This window comes from Esox lucius, chromosome 14 (genome assembly GCF_011004845.1).
Source record: "Esox lucius isolate fEsoLuc1 chromosome 14, fEsoLuc1.pri, whole genome shotgun sequence".
Lineage (NCBI taxonomy): Eukaryota > Metazoa > Chordata > Actinopteri > Esociformes > Esocidae > Esox > Esox lucius.
In genome coordinates, this window is record NC_047582.1 from 28,420,406 (window position 1) to 28,443,311 (window position 22,906).

The 22,906-nt window shown below is 43.5% G+C and overlaps 1 protein-coding gene across 4 annotated transcripts; it reads left to right on the top strand.

The window, feature by feature from the left end:
- Window positions 1-2: 2 nt before the first annotated feature.
- slc25a25b (solute carrier family 25 member 25b) lies at window positions 3-20,024 on the top strand. 4 transcript variants are annotated; one of them, XM_010904903.4, is made up of 10 exons: window positions 3-571; window positions 1,006-1,330; window positions 13,341-13,467; window positions 14,066-14,153; window positions 15,110-15,221; window positions 16,644-16,802; window positions 17,758-17,910; window positions 18,100-18,375; window positions 18,517-18,667; window positions 18,886-20,024. In XM_010904903.4, the coding sequence occupies exons 1-10, from the start codon at window positions 471-473 to the stop codon at window positions 19,068-19,070; spliced, it is 1,677 nt and encodes a 558-aa protein (XP_010903205.2). In that variant the 5' UTR covers window positions 3-470; the 3' UTR covers window positions 19,071-20,024. The 4 variants fall into 4 exon arrangements, with proteins under 4 accessions (XP_010903205.2, XP_010903206.2, XP_010903207.2 ...); XM_010904904.5 differs by lacking the exons at window positions 3-571; window positions 1,006-1,330 and adding an exon at window positions 7,647-7,776; XM_010904905.4 differs by lacking the exons at window positions 3-571; window positions 1,006-1,330 and adding an exon at window positions 11,318-11,548.
- Window positions 20,025-22,906: the final 2,882 nt, after the last annotated feature.

The following is a 22,906-nucleotide window of genomic DNA, read 5'->3' on the forward strand; positions in this document are numbered from 1 at the left end:
CGTTCGTTGTGCTTAGAATACCGCCCAACCAAACTATGTACAGAGCGCTGTGGTTGGTTACATTTCCACGGTCCCTCCAGTTTGCCTGCTGCCGTTTGCTAAACCCTAATGTCAATCCTTGATCTTCATAAAACGATTTCTCTCGCTTCATGTAGTAAAACAACGTCGAATTGACATAATATAAACATTACATTAATATATTCAATATACTTTGTTGTGATGTAGACATTTGTCATGAGGTGGTAAGTCTAACAAGAAGATTTTATTTTGTTCATTTATTCATCGGTTTCGTTGTGAATCGGACATATTTACATTTACGATTGTGATTGGCTTCGGTAGATATCCATCATCGTGAACATTCTAACCCATCCCCCAGACCACCTAGCGCTGAGATACGAGATACTTTTGGGACCGAGTCATTTCCTGGCAGGAACAGCCCCTCCTCCTACCGGCTTTTTTTTTTGGATGGCATGATTAGTATCGCTCGCCAAACCGACCGCCAATTCAAACGGAAGGAATTTGCCGGTAATAGCCAAGAAAGGACTTTTGACTTCTTCAGCGCCAGTAGAAGGTATCTCTGAAGTGGACTGGGTCACACATTGAAAACTAACGGTCTTTAATCCGCGCGCGTTTTAGCATCATTACTTCTTAGCTGTTACGGAGCTAACACATAGCTAGTTGGCTAATATGCCGGTGGTTACCCTCTAGCTAGTAAGCCAACCGTGTCAGAAAATATTTTATTTGGAAGCCAGTGTTTATTAATCCAGGATAGCGGTGGAATAAGAAAGTTACATTGCAACGTGTAGAACATTTTGTCTAAGTTAACAGTTAACAATTCGGAACACTTTTAGAACGCACGTGACGTGGTGTCTGAAATAACTTGCCATATCCCACGTCACCTTACATTTCGATATTATAAAACAGTGGTTGTAATTGATAACTTGACAAAATTGGTTCTATCCGTATGATGCACCAGCAAGGTTCGTTTGTGTCCCCCTTGCTCAGCGGTGTATTTTGTCAATGCCAAACGGAGGAGGCGCACCGGGGTTCCGATCCTGGTGGCGGGGGTCCTGGGGGCACATTCTCTTCGTCCTTCCCATCCTCACTTTCCTCGACAAACCTTCCATTGTCAGGGGAGAATAGAAGTCCCTGTGATGACTCATGTGAGCCATCATACCCATGTGAACTTTGTGGTGGACCCGAGCAGGACCACAGACTTAAGGTGCTGTTCCAAGTCTTGGACGTGAATGGTGATGGAGGCATTTGCGTCAACGACCTGTCCATTGGTCTCAAGAAACTGGGGGTTCATCGTACTGAACTCGAGCTTATGGTAAGTGTGTGGTTTCATATTTTTCTATATAGTCATTCGAAACCGTAATTTGAAGGAGGCGTGGAGTAGGGAGTATCACTCAGTATTAAATGATTAATGCTGATGGAATTTAGTAACTATTGTATGATACTCTATTCTATAACTTTTAGCTAAAACATACCTGTTTCTCAGCTCAAACAAAAGCACTATTTCTGAACGATCTGAACATGTAGATCTTTCTGATCTTTAAGGAAATTAACTGATAAAACTACTGCACAATTGAGTCATTTCAGAACGACAAGGATGAAGGTTCTTCTGAGTGACACTTTGGTCAAGGTTAGTGCCTTGCTGGTACAACAGTGTCATCGTGGCCAAGAGTTCAAGTCCGGGTCGCTGTGTCCAGGTTCACGCAGGGGTCACAGCAAATTGCCTCAGGGTTGGACTGCTGTAACTGGCTGACAGAGTTGCCTTGTGTTGTCCATCTTCTTCAAGCACGTTTGAGCTGCCAAGCAATGTCCCGGTTTGAGTGCTGGGCGATCTGCCTCACGTGCACATCGGTTTCTTATTCTAATTATGGCCATTTGCGGGATGGAAAAGGTAGGCGTGTACTCATGTTTTCTGCATAAGGAAATTGAATTTCTGTTTAGTGTAATTGCATAAATGGGTTTAAAGTTATGTGAATTGTTAAACTGCGTTACCTTTCTCAATGAATGTGTTTGGAATTTGTCTCCAAATATAAAAAAGACAAAAGACAACTTCCACCGAAGAAGTACAAATTATTATGCGGCAAGTTTACCTGGGCGTGTCTGTACCAGCTATGCACACCTGGTTTTGGGGCAGTTTCTAACTCTTATTCCTTGCAGTCTTTTCAAGCGCTGTCAGATTGTATGTGAAATGCAATCTTCAGATTTCCCTACAGACGACCAAGTCTGGGCTTAGGCTTGGCCACTCAAGTACATTCACAGACTTTTCCCAAAGCCACTCCAGCAACCATTGTTTTGGTTTGCGCTTCGAGTTGTTGTCGTGTTGAAAAATTATTCTTCATCCCAGTCGGTGGTCCTTTCGGCTCCATTTCCAAATGATGGAGGCCAGTGTGCTCCTGGCAACTTTCAATGCTTTAGTGTTTATTTCATGACCATGCACAGATCCAGGCATTGGCACAAATTTCAGAGTTCTACAGAGGGTTCATTGCTTTTTGACCTGATACGCACTCTGTGAGATGTGTGGGACCTTAAATAGACATTTGTGTGTGACGTGTGTTCCCTGGACAACAACCATGATTGAGCCTTCAGGTGCCTTATCAACCACAAGGAAGTTGCTAGAGCACAACAAAATAAGGCTGCTTTGTCCGAAATCCACCCTGGGAGATGCTTAGTCAGATATTCTGTACTTGACCTATTTGACCTAATCATATTATGTTCCATCACCCCTGGAACCACCATGTTGTTTTCCAACACCCATTGAACCAACTCTTGCTAAAGCACCCACCTAAAGGTAATGTTAGCATTTTATATCAGTCTAATATTGTACCAGTATGTAACCAGAGCGGATAGGCAGGTTTTCTGTTGATTGTCCTACTCCCTTCAGACAGGCAAATGCATGTTGTAAAGTGCACATTATTTACAGTACACACTTAAGGTCATAATTTGAAACCTGTCTCATCTTGCTTCAAAGAAGCCTAGTCAGAGTACCGGTGACAAATGTTGAGTCAGTTATTTTATAAAAACCACGCTGTGTGTTCTCTCAGTTTCCGTATAAACTGTCTTTCACGGAGTTCTGAACAAAACAAATGATTATGCTAGAGAGGACATGTTGGGCATGATGCAGAAGGGACACAGAAAGAGTTAGCAAGCTGATGCAGATCCATCATTTAAAGCAACTTGCATGAACAGATCATCTCTCCGTTCCCAAAAACATATAGAATGATGAAACCTAATGTTTATGATCAACTTCTGATCAAATGTTAAAGAGAAGAAACGGGTGGTTATGCAGACACTACATCTCAATTGGTGTGATTTCTCTGTATGTATTAACGTGTTGATCAGCGTAAAATTGTGTCAAACCTTTTTCTGTCTTTGTTCTTTTGGTAATCTACAGGTGCTGGTCATAAAATTTAGAATATCTTCAAAAAGTTGATTTGTTTCAGTAATTCCATTCAAAAAGTGAAACCTGTACATTATATTCATTCATTACACACAGACTGATATATTTCAAGTGTTTCTTATAATTGTGATGATTATAACTGACAACTAATGAAAATCCCAAATTCAGTATCTCCGGATATTACCAATACAAAAGACCAATACAAAAAAAGGATTTTTAGAAATGTTGGCCAACTGAAAAGTATGAACATGAAATGTATGAGCATGTACAGCGCTCAATACTTAGTTGGTGCTCCTTTTGCCTCAATTACTGCAGCAATGCAGCGTGGCATGGAGTCGATCAGTCTGTGGCACTGCTCAGGTTTTATGAGAGCCTAGGTTGCTCTGATAGTGGCCTTCAGCTCTTCTGCATTGTTGGGTCTGGCGTATCGCATCTTCCTCTTCACAATACCCCATAGATTTTCTCTAGGGTTAAGGTCAGGCGAGTTTGCTGGCCAATTAAGAACAGGGATACCATGGTCCTTAAACCAGGTACTGGTTGCTTTGGCACTGTGTGCAGGTGCCAAGTCCTGTTGGAAAATGAAATCTGCATCTCCATAAAGTTGGTCAGCAGCAGGAAGCATGAAGTGCTCTAAAACTTCCTGGTAGACGGCTTCGTTGACCTTGGACCTCAGAAAACACAGTGGACCAACACCAGCAGATGACATGGCACCCCAAACCATCACTGACTGGGGAAACTTTACACTGGACTTCAAGCAACGTGGATTCTGTGCCTCTCCTCTCTTCCTCCAGACTCTGGGACATTGATTTCCAAAGGAAATGCAGAATTTACTTTAATCAGAGAACATAACTCCGCAGCAGTCCAGTCCTTTTTGTCTTTAGCCCAGGCGAGACGCTTCTGACGCTGTGTCTTGTTCAAGAGTGGCTTGACACAAGGAATGCGACAGCTGAAACCCATGTCTTGCATATGTCTGTGCGTGGTGGTTCTTGAAGCATTGACTCCAGCTGCAGTCCACTCTTTGCCAATCTGCCCCACATTTTTGAATGTTTTTTTTCACAATCCTCTCCAAGGTGCGGTTATCCCTATTGCTTGTACACTTTTTTTCTACCACATCTTTTCTTTCCCTTCGCCTCTCTATTAATGTGCTTGGACACAGAGCTCTGTGAATAGCCAGCCTCTTTAGCAAAGACCTTTTGTGTCTTGTCCTCCTTGTGCAAGGTGTCAATGGTCGTCTTTTGGACAGCTGTCAAGTCAGCAGTCTTCCCCATTATTGTGTTGCCTACAGAACTAGACTGAGAGACCATTTAAAGGCCTTTGCAGGTGTTTTGGGTTAATTAGCTGATTAGAGTGTGGCACCAGGTGTCTTCAATATTGAACCTTTTCACAATATTCAAATTTTCTGAGATACCGAATTCGGGGTTTTCATTAGTTGTCAGTTATAATTATCAAAATAAAAGAAATAAACCAATGAAATATATCTGTCTGTGTGGAATGAATGTATAAATTATACAAGTTCAGCTTTTTGAATGGAATTACTTAAATAAATACACTTTTTGATGATATTCTAATTTTATGACCAGCACCACTAAGTGGGAAGATATACTGTATTGACTATATTTAGACTATATTTTTTTCTCAATCTGTCATGTGAATCTGTAGGCTTTTTTGATACACATGAATCCGTGTTTTCACATTACTTGCATTTTGGGGAGAAATATACCCATGGGGTTTGTGTCATAGGAGGTTGAGCCACATAAACCAGATGAGATGCAGGTTCACCGGAGGAATAAATTGATATAGAAGTGATAGTACTTGAACTCCTGTGGTTTACATTTGGCCTTAACACTCTCTGTGTTGTTGGCTCATTATTAAGCACACAATCTTTTTGCTTCAGTAGAGATCCAGTTTCTCACAGCACTGGCCCCAGTCTTGCTGCAGGGATATAGCTTTTGCAAAATGGCACCACTTGGCCTGATTGTGGCAGTAGTAATGATAAATTGCTAACTTTACAGGGTGACTCCAATCACCCTGTTTGACATAGTCATGAAATTTGGTACCTAGTTCCCCCTCAAAACTGAACCAGTCTGCCTGAATTACCCATGAGCTACGCCATTAGGATTTAAACAACTTGATTTGCTGTGGTCTAAGGTAATTCAATTCAAATAAATGCATAAATCAGTCAATGCCTATCTGACAATCCTGTTTTCTCTGAACCTGTGTACTGTATGTACTGTATATTTTTAAGGCTCTCCTACAAGCCCAGAAATATAAGGTTTTAACTATAAGGTAAACTAGCCTTCATGCAGGAAGGAGCTAATTTCAATACTGTAGGGTAATTACGGTTTGACAGATGGGTGCATGTTGTTGAAGGAAGCTTGCTGATTCTCACTCATGGGGAACTTGCCACATATTTCTGGCAACCTCTTAAAACTCAGTAATCATGGTGAATGTCAATTAACCTCAACAGCATTTCCCTGCAGTGTGGTTAATGTGTTGTGACTCTTTGGGACACTTCTTATGTTGTCCAGCAGGCGATGCCCTGTCTTGTTCATTGTTTGCGTTTGGGACACGTTGCCTTGTCAGATCACATCATTTATACATGGAGCATGTTTTTACAGCAGTAATCAGAACGTGTGACTGATGGCCACAATGTGCAGTTCTGTGTTTTGTCATGAAGGTTACAACACCGTTGTCTACCATTTCAAATCACGAGTGCAGTGGACATGTGACTAGGACTCGGTGACATGTCCCTATATATGAGCACTCGCTGACTTTTGAAATGGTCCTCGGATGTTCCTTTCCTTTCCTAAAATCCTGGGGCACGGTTAGCTGGCATTGAGGAATGGATGTGCATATCTGTTGCCAAAAGGTGAACTTAGATCGTTTTGAACATCAGTTTTAAATCTGCTCAGTATATTTCTGGTATTCGATTGTGTTTTTGCAAAGCATGGTCTATATTCAAGGTAATGGGTAGATTTTTACTGAATGAGACCTGCTTGAGTAAAACAAGTGGTTCAGTCACTGTAATTAGAATGTCTATTGGCCTAGTTTATGGAAATGTAATTGTAGGTTCCATTATTTCAGCTATAACCAGATCTAGTCTTAAATTTAAGGTTGAGAATAAGAAGGTAATTTGCAAATCCAGAGTGCAAGCTCCTTCAGAACAGTGTCCTAAAACAAAGACTGAAAAGAGAGGAGTAATGGTTCTGGGGTAAAAGAGCAAGCAGGGGTGTATGAGGTTGCCACGGTGATACTGACATTTTGATGGGGAGGTTTGAAAGAGAAGGGCAAAGAAGAGTCAGCAGATTCTTCCCAGAGGGAATGACTGAGAGGGAACCCCCCCAACCCCCCCCCAAATCCATTTATTCTGCATGACAAATCAGAAAAGAGTTGCTTCGTTGTATCCTCTCTTCTAATTGGCTTTGATTTCAAGTTCTGGGAATCTCCAGCTGGACCTTTCAATGTGGGGTGCTGTGATTGGCCGGTGCAGCGCTGCAGTGACGATGCAGGTTATTTTTTTTTAGTCTTTTTTTTTTTTTTTTTTTTTTTACTGCATTCTTCTCAGTCCGCTGGACCAGCTAAGCGACATAGTTTCTCGGTAGCTCCGGCTTCTGTTTAAACTGCTAAGGAGATCAGATGATATGCGGTCTAGGATAGTATTGAACTTAACTCAAACAACTGTCACTGATAGAAGATTTCTTAACAGTTTGTTCATGACTCAATTTAATAGGAAAAGGTTGGCATATTTAGCTGCTTGAAAGATCCAACCAAAGGTTTTTGTTTTGGGCTGGGGGGGCAGAGAGAAAATGTACACCAAATGCTTCAATTGCAAGAAAGATGTGCCGTTAATACTAACAGATGTCCGAGGAAGGATGACGAAGGGATGAGTGCACGGCTAAGTGCACACAGGGTGAAGTGACGTGGAAGCAGCCTCTCTGCCGTCCACGACTGTCTTTAAACTTGAGGAACCCTCCCTGCAGTTTTTGCGGTTGTCCTCATCTGCCTTTGCCCAGGCAGTCACTTCTCCCTGGCTCGGCTCTCACCTTGGCTGACGGCCACCTTTCTAATCGTGTGTTGGCGCAACTTTTGAAATCCTAGTGGAGCACCCACCCCCCTCGGAGGCATCGCTGGGGACGAAGATGCTGCGGAGTGTGTGGACGTCCCTGTGCCACTGGCTTCTGGGAAGGGCCGAGTGTGAGCCCGTGGGAACCCAGTCACCGGAGGAGAGTGAGGCCGCCAAGATATCTGGACCCGAGGGCAACCCTGACACCTCAGCCGAGAATGACAAGGATGGGGGCGGCTCTTCGTCCACCAAGAGGACCATAGTGCTGATCAGAGTGGTGCCCCCTGATGGCTTCCAGCAGGTATCGCGGGAATGGAAGGCCTGTGGAGGGAGTAACGTGTAGGGATTGGACAGGGCGGTTAGTTCGGGGTAGGCGTCTAGATTTTGCCTCAGACCCGTTTTGGCCAGAGCTGATATAGTTGTTTAGCTGTATACATTTATTTTTAATCACAATATGTTATTATTTTTAATCACATAGTATTTTTTAAATTAATAAGTGGTTCATTTGATTACATTGTGACATGATCACGATGTCTTTTGTGGTAACTGATTTTCTGAAATACATTTTTAATTTGTTTGTTTTTTGTCTTTTTTGCCCAAAACGTGGGCCGCTAGGGGAAGTCATGTTTGTGCCGGTATCTGATGTTGCATAAAAAACTCTGCTTAGAGAGATTTCTAATTGATATGTACTATAGTTCTGATTATTTCAAACCCTAACATGGCTTAAAGGTCCAGCGTGTGCTTCCAAATGCCCACTCGATCAAATTGAGCATTTCCAGGGCCAAATGGGTTTTTATTCATAGTCATATTACACAGATAAACATTTATTTCACTAGACATAAATTGTTGTTTTAAAAATGAAATCAAGACTGCATAGGGACTTTAAAGGAGAAGACTGCCCCAAAACTATATTCTGGTATTTGTTTCGGTATGTTAATGTAAATACATCATGCACCACTTTGAAATTCATAATGACTTACCCATAGACTAATAAACTGCCAGTATGCCTTCCTGGGTCATATTGGGAGGACTGCAGATCATAATAAGTGTGACACCGGTATTCTGGTGACCTGTCCGACCATCCCTCCCCTTAAACTAGATGGTGATGAGCCATTTCGCGCTGCCCTTGGTTGAAGGTGACTGGTTTAAACTTGCTGGGGAGCGGAAGTAAACACGGATTGGGTCCTTTGACGTGTCTTGTTTTCTAGAGCTAGCCTGCATTGCTCAACGGAGAAAGAAAAAAAACATGTTTTCCGCGTGTGCTCATCATTACACAAGTCGGCCAAAGAGAATAAGGTTAATGTCCCATTTGCAGCCAATCTCATTGGGCAGTATTGTGTTAGGTTAAAAGGTGTTGTTTTTCAGCTGCAGTGTTCTGTCGTTCATTAACAATTGTTTTTATAATCGGTGGCAACTTTATGCCCACCTGGCTAGGTAACGCACGTGTGGTCCTGTAATGAAATCGCTGATCATTTTAGTAAATGTTCATTCAACTAGTTGATCAGTAGTCCTTCAACTGTCCATGACGATAATTCAACTGTATGTATTGTAGTTGTAGCATTTTTTTAAAGTATATTAACATGAAGCTTAATACACTTAAAATACTTTTACCATTTCATTTTTTCATTCAGAAGAGCCGGGTGCATAGGTTATCTTCAACTGTAGATTTGACCTCATAGAGTAGACTAACATGGATTCCCCGGACCTCCATCCTCTGCTGACATTTTGGTCTGTGTGGTAAGAGACCATTCCATACAAACACACACAAACCCACCTACTTGCGTCATGCTCACACACTTTCTTTGCTCAGGCCTTATGTACATTATGGCCCATATTCCCGAGACATGTTGAAGGAACCTAGACGCCGAATTATTTCATTGTGTAAACTTGCAGATGTCGATAGCCTGAGACGCCGCTTGCCGAGGTAGGCTGCTGTGTGAAGGCAATTGTCGGAGCTGTATCAAGTTTCTGTTGAGTGCGCACGCACACATCGCTACATTTTCCCACGATTGACGGCCACAATCCCGTGTGGTACATCACATGCCAGTATGAATTGAAACGCAATGGAAAGGGTTATGCAAACCAATGACCATCTAGTGTTTAATTTTCTCCCAATGTCAACAAGCCCTTACGTAGGGATCATTCCTGACACGCTTGTAAAATAGAGCCCCCCCCCCCCCCCCCCCCCCCCCCGAACCAAGTGACTCACCCAGAAATAGCTGGCCAAGCGAAATGGGGAGCCTGATAGCTAGATGCAGGGGGGGGGTCACTGAGGAGGTATCTGGCTGAAATCTGTGTCCCCTCCAGACCCCTTCGATGTGGATAACTTTACAGCCAAGTAACTTCTCTAGTGGACAACTTGGTGACTGTTGTAGGCCTCCTGCAGTTTCTGGGGGGTCTCTCCATATCCCCGTGCTTGTCGGTTCTTGGCCTCTCTCATCACCACTTGTTGACCCGGGACACTAATTAAGCGGACAGTTACGTCACTGGGGTTATCTATACTTGACACACAATACGGCCTGTGAAGGCAGGTAGCCTCATAGATTTAATGAAATGGACTTTGTACCTTTAACTGTCACCCTTTTAATGCATTCTATTTCTGTGCATGCGTTCAGTTTTAGTTTTTTTGTGTGCATGTTACTATTTTGTTTTCCGAATTGGATCTCATGCTGTGATTTAAACGGTCTGCCTGTTTTGTAGGTCTCCTTGTGTATGTTAAATAAGTAGGCTGCTATGTTAAAAGTTAGCTCAATATGTCTACCAATCTCAGCCATTTGTCCAACTTTGTGTTGTATTTTTCATTACCTGTAGGAGTTGAGGCAGGGAACCCTCCCTTTTCTGAATAAATCTGAAATTCTAAAAGTGCCCTGAAAAGTAATTCCAGAAAAATTGGGAGGAAAGTGATGTCTTAAAGGACACACAATTTCAATTACTCACTGCTTGGCCCCAAAACCGTAATACTTACAGATCCGTGGACAGATCGTGGCTAGTGGCTAACGTTAGCTAACTCCAAGGACATTTGTGTTGCACTGCTAGGTAGGTTCTCCTTATGATGATGTTGCATTGTGTAGTACCAAAACTATTTAAAATCATTTATTTATCCTTTTATTTTATTTTTTTTACCCAAAATATATTTAAAAAATATGTAGGTAACCAGTTTTGAACAGATGCAGATCTGTTTTGAACAGATGCTAAATTCCCTCTTCTACACATTTTCTATTTCACCAAACTATAAAAGCAACATCCAACACTTTCAAAGGTTTTGCTAATTTACTATTCTGTGTGTGTGTGTGTGTGTGTGTGTGTGTGTGTGTGTGTGTGTGTGTGTGTGTGTGTGTGTGTGTGTGTGTGTGTGTGTGTGTGTGTGTGTGTGTGTGTGTGTGTGTGTGTGTGTGTGTGTGTGTGTGTAAAAGGAACCTCAAATGTTTTTTATTTTACTTTTATATTGATGTATTTTTTCATGTTTACTGGATTATATAAGCTTTGCCACCATGACAAATTATTTTCACATTCATTGTCATTTTAAATCTTTCACAGCAAGTTTTGTTCCACTTTTTCTCCTTTTTTTTCTGGATTCAGTATGTTTTAGGTGCCGAATACAAGAAGTTTGTTATTGTTTTGTCTACCAACTTTTTACCAGGTGAATTGATTTAGGTCCTCTTTGCAAGGCTGTTTTGATTGGTCCTGTTCAGATTGACAGCCTAGGATGCAAAGATCTTGCTGGGGTGGGATGTTGTGGCATCCAGTGAGATTACACCTTGGTCCTACCGGCGTCTGTGTGGGAGGGGCCTTGAGTCCTTTTATCCCATGTGTCTTCTGCCTACCAGCATTTTAGTGTTGCTTCATAGTGCGAGCAAACACATTTTATTTTCTATTTAACTTATTAATTTGTATTTAAGCCTTAACTAAGAAACATGTTGTGTCTGTGCTTGTACGTGCCTGTTCCAAACTCTGATCAGACTGAATTTGAGTATTTTGAATCAAATGGACTACCGGCTGAACTGAAGTTTGTCATCAAACTGAGCTTATTTCTTCCATCACGGGAATTTTCTACATATCGAAACTGGCGGAAGGTAGACACATCAGGAGACTTGTTGGAACTGTTTTGTTTAGCTATATTTATAGCTATATTTTCTTTAATTCAGCTCTTTCATTCATACAGCAAGGCTGGCAGACGGCCCTAACTGCTGTCAGGCGCACCTTTTGCTTAAGTGTGCATGTGGCTAGACTTGTAAAGAGTGCCTCTGAGTAAACTGTTTCATGCACTGTCCTTATTTTTGTCATTTCGGTTTCCATAGGGTTCAAATGTGGTTTCCAGAAATGTTATTTCATAGCCATGTAATTAGGTTATTTGCTTTCTGTTTTAATCCAATTGTTTTGTAGCCAGATTTAGCCTCTGTCACAGGTACTGTCCACCTTTACTATGATTAGAAAGCCCAAGGGGCTAAATTAATACTGTTGACTTTAAGTGTTGTTGGTTTGACAGGTATCCTTGAAAGAATTACCTGGCTCAAGCGCTTGCTGTAGAAGGGGTACATAAAACATTCTTGAAAGACCTGATTTTTAGGCATCAGACACAACTTTCTATTTATTTGCAGCCTCTGCGCTAGTTGATAATTGCATCTGGCCAAAATAGTTTTTCAGTTTTTCACCGTCATTTTTAAAATGTATTTTTAAAGCATTGCCTTGCAGAAATGTCTGAATAGTGTGCATGAAGTTTTTTCTTTCGAAAGGGGTCTTCCCATATTGAAATGGATTGCACATGGTCAATCTGCTTGACTAACAAACACCTATGCTAGCCTGGTTCCCTGGGTCAACTGACTAACCATGGATGTCCCTAAGTATTTTTAGAAGTGTCCTACTCTCAAAGTATCACGATATATTACTAGACCCACATTGCTGTCACCTGAATTAGTTCACGGTGGACACTAAAACTCCATTACCCTCTTAGCCGCCGTTCATTTGCCATCACCAGACTGTCTGTGACAGTATAAAACCACAGGCTCTGAAAATAGAACTGGAATGCAACCCATCTTCATGAAGCCTCAGTCCCCCAATGTTGTCCTAATGAAGGCTGTGGGTTGGTGGGTAGTTAAGTGTTCAGTATCCGAGGGGGGTGGGGGGGTCTCTACTATCCTATTATTTACATTTTCGGACAAAATGTGACCCAGGATATGTTACTCGCTATGGTTAATCTTTCACCTGTCTCCTAAAATAGCTCCCAAAGGTCAATAGTTAAGATATTGCGTGAAATGCGTGCCAACACACACACACACACACACACACACACACACTCATGGAACCTAACTCAACCCCACACACACACACCGTTATGAGTCATTTCATTTAGATTCTGCTGGCCCACTAAAACCCCTCAACCAAAGTTCACAACTGTTGGTCAAGATTGCCTGTACCAGGATGCAGTATGCAAATCCCAGATTGGAACATCCAGACCTTGTTCTCCCTAACAATATTCTTCCTTGGCTGAGAGCCCATTGGGGCAAGGGTTAATGATTGGAAGTGCACATGAAACCCAGTGAGTGCCCTGTTCATTTCTCAGCTCATTCTGCTCAATGCCTCGGACAAGCCTGTGTGCTCCGTCCCAACATGACTGTGATGGTGTAAACACTCCTGGCTAATGGGGCGGTTGGAACAGGCAATGTCCGTTGTATGACCACTCTGGAGCAAACAAAACCCAGATGGCTCGTCCTTCCGCTTGCTGACCTGCACTCCTGTCCTTAAACATCTCGTCCTTCCGCTCTCTGTTGCCATAGTGGTTAACTAAACGTTGACCGGAAGTTTCCGTTGGTGACCTGTGTCCTTGACTCACCTTTTCTCTTTTACCACCTCTTTCTCTTCTGACAGAAAATTGTGAAAGCGGGAGACAAGGATCTGGATGGCCAGCTGGACTTTGAAGAGTTTGTCCACTACTTGAGAGACCACGAAAAGAAGCTCCGGTTGGTCTTCAAGAGCCTGGACAAGAAAAATGACGGTAAGAACACGATACAGCCGCCAAGGCATTTCTATCCTTTGAGGAAAGACAGACCATTTATTCTTGTTCTTGCTGAAAGAGCTGTGGACTAAGTTGTAGCCCAAGCTACAGAAGTATGGATGTGTACCGGACCGTTGGACCAGCCTAGGACTCTTACCTATTGTACAGACTTATGTGGTGTAGGATTCTTACTGGTATTCATTACTAAACTGGATTTAGCTGTTCTTACAACATTGCTGTCACAGAATAGCTTGTACAGCAGATGTTTGAAAGTTTATTTTTCAAATGTGCCGAATAACACAGCGTCATCCTGGCACCCGACATATGCGTAGTATGGCACCCAAAATACTTAAATATATAAAGCAAAATGTATAGCAAAAAAAATATAATCGATAATATAAATTACACTTTAAAACTAGCAGCAATTTAAGGAGTACTGTAAACCAGCAGCCAGTGGGTAGTAGTATTGAATATTATAGTTGTCATGTACGGCATATGAGCTGGTATTGGAAGCAAAGTGATGGTTGAATGTCATGTAGTCAATGGCACAACTTTATAACTCAAGCTTGTGTTGATCATCACTCTTTGTGCCCCACAGGACGCATTGACTCACAGGAAATAATGCAGTCGCTACGAGACCTGGGCGTTAACATCTCGGAACAGCAGGCTGAGAAGATCCTCAAAAGGTGAGGCCGTCATTCCAGACGTGTCATCCCGCTATCATCCGTGGCTCAAGAGTTTAACAAGTGTTCTTCCTCTAATACACTCTACTCTGATGGTCCCCACTTTTCTCTTTCTTTCTCTACCTCAGTCTTCCCTCTTTCATTCCCAACCCGGTTTTGACTGGGTCGCAGCCACTTTGGTCCATTTTCACGCTGCCGTTTAACCAGATGCCTTGGTCGACCAGGTGCCTTCTAGAGTCCGCTCAAGTGCAGTGTTTGATGTCACTCGGCCGGGGCCTGAGCTAATTACTTTTTTAATTGGACGTTACATGTGTCATTTTATATGTTACACATCCAATTAGGATGTGGAATCCCTAACGGCCAGTAACTTTATACTGTCCATTTCCAGAAGTGTTAGCAATATCACATCCAGAGTCCCCACTCCTTCACTCGTTCTTTGCCGTTCTAATGGTGTGTGTGCATCTTCCTGCCCTCCCCCTTTCTGTCTCCCTCCCTCCCTCCCCTGTCTGCCTTCTCTTGCTGGTGTCAGAATAAGGAGGGGCCTTATCTTGGCCCCTATAATGTAGTAAGTAATGGAATCCTCTCCGTCTGCTTGTCCTGCCTCTTCCACCCCCATAAACGCATCGCCGCCTTTGCTTTCTATTTCTATTTGCTCACTGTTTTTTTTGGACCTCTCTTCAAGTTTTATTTTCATTGTTACAAAAACTGGCCGTCCTCTTAATTGCTTGTTAAGGATTAAGAAGATTAAGAAGATCAATGAATGATTCCTGACACACTCAATGCCCCTACCATGCTTGAATTGTGAATGGAGAAAGGCACCACTTGAGCGTCTGTCTTTGTAAGGACGTGCATGTGTGAACACAGGCGTTCTGGTGAAACGTCAGAGAAGACGTAAAACGGCCCAAAACAACGACTACATCGTAACGGTTCTGGTGTTTTCTGTTGTCTCTCCCAAATAGCATGGACAAGAACGGCACCATGACCATTGACTGGAATGAGTGGAGAGACTACCACCTGCTCCACCCGGCTGATAACATCCCAGAGATCATCCTCTACTGGAAACACTCAACGGTGAGACTGGGGGGGGGGGGGTGGGGGGGGTGGGTGGGGGTTGTTCAGGAACTGTATTGATTTCGCTTTACCTTTTTAAATCACACAAGCAACGGCCAATATAAAGGTTGTATTTGTGAAGGGGCCGGTTGCCCTTCACTAATACAGACGCAAGCGCGCTTTCCACGCAGCAGCCATGTTAACCATCCAGGCCTTGACAGGTGTTTCCGGAAATACTCCCCGAAGGAGCAAAACGGGTCACTGTGATCCTGCTTAATCCTGTTAACCAGATCAGCCAACCGTCTCCCGCTGACCACAGTCAGCTGGTCTTTCTGCTGTCGACTGCCGTTAGACAAGGAGAACAGAGGCTGTAGTGGGGATTATTAAGTTCATACACGCGTTGTGGTTCTATCGCGTTCAACAACGTCAGCCTGTAGCGTCCCGGGACCATAAGAAGTGGTCGATTATCTGAGTTGGTTTGAAGCAGGATGCCTTTTTACCTGATTCCCCCGGTGAATCTCACACACTCACCGGTTCGTCCTGCTGTCACGGTACGTCTGTGCAGGTCACGGGGTCATCACACACACACACACACACACACATCTGTTTAAATAATTGTGGGTCACAAATAACAGAATTTCTATAAATGTTGGAGTGGTTATGTAATGTTGTTATGCAAAAAAAAGAAAACTGTTGCTTCGTTGCCTCACTGGATCCCCCTCATGCAGGTGTTAGAAGAATCTCTGAATGGTTTTCTGGCAGAACGCATTCGTGCGTTGGTGGGCGATTGCAACTAGTCGATGCAGTCCAACTAGTCTGCGTGTCAGTTGTGGGACGCTGGTGTTGCCTGCCTCTTATCTCCCTCTTATCGCGTCAGAGCGTACTGCACGGCTCCTCACCCAGTCCCCTCCTGTTTAACGCATCAGTCACTGCTCCGCGAATGCCCCAGTCAAGAGCATTCGTTGCTAGTACTGTGGTTATGAATGTGTCATACTATCATTTCCCTGACATGGGCTACACAGGTGGTAATCTTGGGTTTCTTTTGCGGTATTGCGTAGTGGTTAGGTGGAATAACAGAATTTATTTTTGTGAATAATCATTTCTGTTATTGGAATAACAGAAATTAGAATTGTGACAGTTGTTTCTGATATAAGTTATATAGCTGTTTTATTTATTGTTTTTGCACACCTACATATCAGGTTTCAGCCTCTACACTATGTGAATTGCTGAGTGCTGAAGTACCATTCCACATGCACGTGCACTGTGATGTCTGAAATGTGTAATTATTTTACAACTTCCAAATGCTACTGCCATGTTAGTACTAGATGTCTACATGTCAAATATCGCTGGACACGTGTTTGTTGGAAAGCGTCGGATGTAATTGTTCCCGTTTATGCCAGGGAGAACAGTCCAGTGACGTTTTCCGTTCTATCGATCCGGCAGATCTTCGATGTCGGCGAGAGCATGATGGTGCCGGACGAGTTCACCGCCGAGGAGAAGAAGACTGGGATGTGGTGGCGACACCTGGTGGCCGGAGGGGTGGCCGGCGCCGTGTCTCGGACCTGCACGGCACCCCTGGACCGACTCAAAGTGCTCATGCAGGTAAGGACCCTCCTTTAGAGTAGACATGCGGTTCAGTTTGGGGGAAACAAAGAACGGACCTGAATTTGTTCTTCATGTTTTCACCTCAGGTGAACTCTGCTGTTCCGTTAAAAAGTGAACAGTGGTTGCACCAGTGGTTGAGAAGGATGAGTCGTTGGGTGACACGGCAGAGTTCACCTTTCTCAAGTGGCTCAGGGTCCAGTGCTCCCTGAAGCCCCGCCCTCAGCACACGGCCTCAGGTTGTGATGTGATTGGATGGAGGGAGTGTATGCAAGGGAATATTCCTGTGTCTGTTGGTTGGTGAAATCTGTAACTAAGTAATGTTTTTAGCAGTAGAACACTTGCATGAATAACAGCAGAGTTTTTCAAAATTCTGTCAGTTGCTCCTCTCTTTTTTTAACTTTTTTATTCACATCGTATTCGTGTATGAGCAGAGAGAACTAACGAAATTGTACTCCTGACCGCAATGACACAAATTCTGGTCCCTGCACATCGACGGTGCCCAGAGGGCCTCTGTTGTGGCGGTACAAATTGGCTTAACACCACCTGGGATTGGTGTCAAACACTGTGTTCACGTCTCTCTAGTTATTCCCCATGGAAGATTGGGAGCGTGCCAGTAAAATCGTGGTGGTTGGCCAAGGAATGCATTCACCTTCGAGTGGGTAGTGCAGATAAAAAGCGGCTTACCTCAGTGACTTCCACTCTACTGAACCTACTGAGAGTGGCTGTGATGGGGAAAGGCCCTTTTATTCATGACAAACGTTGGGGAAGCACATTCAAATATGAATGAACACTACATCGAAATGACAGGGCTGGATGAGGAGTTGGTGAGGTTGCTGTCCTCCCTGTTACGAGACATTTTAAGTTGCGAGTGCACCTTTGACAACACAGTGATTTGAATAATGTAAATGTCGCGTTTAAATGGAAGATCCCAATGTCTCATTGATTTCGTCAGGTGCACGCCTCCCGTACCAACAGCATGTGTATTGCCGGCGGCTTCACCCAAATGATCCGCGAGGGCGGCGTGCGGTCGCTGTGGCGCGGCAATGGCATGAATGTGATCAAGATTGCCCCGGAGTCGGCAATCAAGTTCATGGCTTACGAGCAGGTAAACCTGTTGCGGAACTCTCTGAACCACTGCCCTTCTACTGTCCTTCAGATTTAAAAAAAAATCTATACTAAAAGCTCCTTTCACTTTCCACATTTGGTCTTAACCAGGTGCTCTTGTGGCCTAGATGTTGAGCTCATGCTCTTCGCGACAGTCCCTCACCTGTTGTCTCGCTGTGTTATTGTCCAGATCAAACGGTTGATCGGAAGCAACCAGGAGACTCTCGGCATCCTGGAGAGGTTTGTGGCAGGGTCCCTGGCTGGAGCCATCGCCCAGAGCAGCATTTACCCCATGGAGGTGCTGAAGACCCGTCTGGCCTTGAGGAAGACTGGACAGTTCTCCGGCATCGCTGACTGTGCCAAACATATCTTCAGGAAGGAGGGCATGGCTGCCTTCTACAAGGGCTACGTTCCCAACCTGATAGGCATCATCCCGTACGCAGGCATCGATCTGGCTGTCTACGAGGTGCGTGTGTTTTTTCAGGGGGGAAAATATGTAGATAATGTGTGTATCCAGTCTCAATGTCATTCTTAAGTCTTGGCTCTACAGTGGGTGTATTGGTTCTACACACACAACCTGAGATTTCTGTGCGTTTCTCCCTCCCAGACTCTGAAGAACTGGTGGCTTCAGCGCTACGCCACAGACAGCGCCGACCCGGGGGTGTTTGTCCTGTTGGCCTGCGGTACCACCTCCAGCACCTGTGGCCAACTGGCCAGCTACCCTCTGGCTCTGGTCAGGACCCGCATGCAGGCACAAGGTACGCCGTCGCCCCTGTTTGGGATCTAATTAGACCACTTAGAATGAATTAGTGACTGCAAAATCACTGGTAAAATGGAACGTATTAATCTGAGGTGCAGGACGTTGGTCTCTGTTGGTGGTGGGGTCTTGCAGTGGTTCTCAAACCCTGACCCAGTTTCCTGGTGTGCGCCTCCCTGCGGTTGTATGCCGTGTTCACGCTGTTTTGTGTCCCCTCAGCTTCCATAGAGGGTGGTCCCCAGATGACCATGTCAGGCCTGTTCAGGCACATCGTGAAGACCGAGGGTGCCTCCGGACTCTACCGGGGCCTGGCCCCCAACTTCATGAAGGTCATCCCAGCCGTCAGCATCAGTTACGTGGTCTACGAGAACCTCAAGTTGAGCCTAGGTGTGGTGTCGCGGTGAGGAGGGAGGCCCTCCCTTGGAAGGCCAAAGGGTGTTTTTATTTTTTATTTTATTTTTGAAGAGAAGAGGCTGGTGACTGAATGGGTTGCCCGGGAGTCTAGACGAATCTCGGCACAGCCAAGAGCTGGGGCTGTTGGAGACGCCATCTCATTCTGTGAATGTTGCGACGATCGGTGGATGGATGGATGGAGGGAGGGAAGAGACAGTTCTGCAACACTAAGCAATGGACACTGTGACTGGGAGGGAAGTGGATTCACTCACATAGTTGTGATCTTAAGTTATCATTATTTAATGTGTTACTCAACAGAGGAACATCTCTCGTGAGTGCACTGTTGGCTTTTCGTTATAAAACAAGGAAGACCTGGGTTACCTGAAAATGAATCTTCTCTGGAACTCCGGTATAACGTGCTTGAAGTTTGCTAACAAAAAAATCCATGTAGGGACCAAGAATCCGCTTTTGCTTGTGACTTTTGCACTGTAGCAACTGCTGTTTTATGTTAATCTGGGGTGGGAGAAAACCAATTGGGGAGGCAGTTCATAAAAGGGAATGTTTAACCCTTCACACCACAGTACAATCCTTTCGGTAGAAGTAGCAGTCAACCTATTTTGGTTGTGAAAGACAAGTATGTCTGAATTCGTAACAAAGGGCTTTTCTTAATATCTCTTGAAATGGTCTTTATATATTATGTACTCCACCCCCTTAAAGAAGCACTCCCCAATATCTCGGAGCCAGCAACTTAGGGCACTAGCTGTAATGTAGTTGAGGGGGGACAAAACCTCAACTCACAATCTAGTTTGGTCTGGTTCATTTAATTTGACCCATTCTGAAGTAATTGCCTGTGTTTTATCTTTTACTCCATTACTGGTTGACTTGATCATTTGAATTGAAAATGCAGGTTGGATACCCATAGTGTCTTACTGTCCTTTTAGTTATAAAACAGATGGTAAACAGAAGTGTCTTGATGCTAATTTATTTTTGTATTGTAAACGTATTTATTTAACTGTGATCCGTACAGACAGCACTCAGTAGATACTGTAAGCAAAGGTTTTAGATGCAGTACTCTATCAACATTTCAATTGTTTTCTGAGACAGATGGAACAAGCACCTTTCATTGATTATGGTTTAAAATGTTGCGCTGTCATTTCCTGTTGAACTTTCTGGACAGGAAGCCCTAACTTGACATGATTACCCCCCCCCCCCCCCCCCCCCCGCATCTCTGCACTTGAAGTTTACCGTATGTAAATGTTTCAATCTCCATGGGGCAGGGGTGTTCCGTGTCCTGTGTAGGCACGGTGGTAATTGTGCGGCCTTAGTCAAAGTGCATTGCGTTGCACTTGGAAACACAACACCTGGAAATGTGAGTGCTCGGTCCCCGTGTGTCATGGGACAGGGCCGTGGAAATTACAACATGGCACTAACGGAATGTATTCTCTCATTCTGCGTCATTGCATTTGCACTGCATCGACCAAACAGCCGCTTGAACAGAAAAGTAGATGCAGTAGGTGGATGCTGGTGCCAGCAGTCAACGTCAATTAAAGCAAGGCAATCCACTTTTGCTTCAAGAAGACTTGAATTTATTTCTGACTGAACATAAATGACTGCCAGTGTTGCATTGTACTGTTCTTAATCATAGGTTTTGCAGATATGATTGATATTAAGCTTTATATGGGGCATGGATGGAGGCTGATGTTGTATGGCTTAGTGTTTCAAGCTCTTTGTACACAATAGGGAAGCCCTCCCCCCCCCCCCCAATCTGAATGAGAATAAAACATTTCAAGTTACGATTTGAGAAGTTGTCCCTTGCAAATCTTCAAATGCAAGACGTGTTCCTATATTTGCCTTATTTCATCTGAGATAAATGACTCTTATAGACTCATCTACTCCAGTTCCAGATAATGAAGAGGAGAATTATTCAAACTCTCATGTTTTGTTCAAATTTTTGAGTTTGGTGAATTCAATGTATTAAAAAACTACTTACGGTTCCTTTTTGACCACTCCTGACTTCTCTGTTCCCCTTACATTTCCCCATCCGCCAATGTTCCCATTGTTTATTAGACAGTCCTTTAAGCCCTAACTTTACTGTCTCCTCTCAGCATGTGTTTATGAAAGGAGGTTATACACACAAACATGTGACACAATTTGACTAAAAGATTTTCCTGGTTGGTGCAGCTCTAAAAAAAGAATAAGTAGTTTTCTTTTGCACTTTTTTGTTTTGGTGCAGATTTTAGAGCATAAGTCTCTAAGTCTCCAAGAGAATGGGGGGGGGGGGGGGCTGGCCCTGTTACACAGAAGGCTGAAATGTATAGTATCTATATATTAGTCTTTAGTTTGTCTCTTTTGAATCAAAACAGCTCATTCATGGCATTTTGAAGTATTTTTTCAAAACATCCAGACTAAATTCTGATACATTTTGAAAGTAATTTGAAAAGATGTCAATAAAAACAATTGTTGTCCTTTGACAGAATGCATCCATTGAATGAATGTAAAGCTAAATGTATTAATGCTTACAATATATAGGAACTGCTGTTAAATAAAGTAATTACATGTTAAGTGTTTGCATTGAGTCATAGTTTCCATTGCCCATAAAAATGTGTACAAAATGTAAAAATGTTGTAGCATATGATGGATCCACGACGGTCCCAACCGGGCCTTTTTAAATATATATTTTATCCTTTATTTGATTTAGACAGTGGGGGATGTTGTTTTTTTTTTCTGAGAGAGCTTTGACTTAGAGTTGTGGGCTGGATTCGAACCCATTCTGCAGTAATACATGGACAACCAAAGGTAACAAACCACTGTAGGCCACCAGCAGACATGGGTTAAAATGGAAACATTTGTCCAGACATTGAACTTGGCAGCTGCAAGATGATATAAAAAAAAAAATGGTATCCCAGACAACTGAAAGTAGACGTTCCATTCCCATACCACTGCTCAAACAAAGGAGCCAGAAGACAGAGCCCACAACTTAAACCCCACATTGTTGATAAACCATGATTATTGATGAGGGAAGGACATGCAACCAAAGGACTTATCTTGACCACTTCCAAGTCAGAGTCAAGAATGTAGGAGAAATGATTTAGGATGCACATTTACCAAAATGTCCCCTTGTTGCCTTTTAGGCAGCCTGTGACTTTTTCAGTGAAGGGGTAAAGAGGATGGAAGAGAGATGTAGTTGTGCAACTTTAATTTGGAGAAAGCAGAGTTTTTCACGATGGAAAGAGTAACCCTTTGTGCTGAAGTAGTTCTGAATATCGTATAGAGGTGGCAGTATTGAATCATTCTGTGTTTTGGATTACCACATTCACCACCAATGGGCTGAAAGTACATTAAAAAAACTATTAGGGTAGCCCCAGTTCTCTGCCCTTTGGGTGCTACGGTAGATCTGTGTGTTATTTGAGTGAGTGGGGGGGGGGGGGGGGGGGGGCAGTGATGGCTCCACCTTGCATTCCAATGGGACATGGAGATTTTTGCATTGTTGCTTATAACTGAAATGGGGTTAGCAGGTGTTTATGGTAAAACGTACTGTGTCTCTGTTCTGCCTCTGTTATTAGTGTGGTTTCTGCTCGGTCAGCCAGAAGAGGCTCACCACATTCTTTAGTCTGTTTCCTCATGGTTTCCTACCTCCCTGCAACAGTTCATCTTGAGGGTTTCGAACCGTTTAAAGCTACTGCACTTTTTTGTATGAATAATTTTTAAGCAATATTGCATTTGATCAGCACACATGGGCTCCTTTGCTTAAGGAAAATCGTAATGCTTTTGAGTCCAGTGAAACCAGCACCTGTAGTTACCTTGGCAGGTGCACAAAAAGGAGGGTCCAAAATATCACAAGACATCA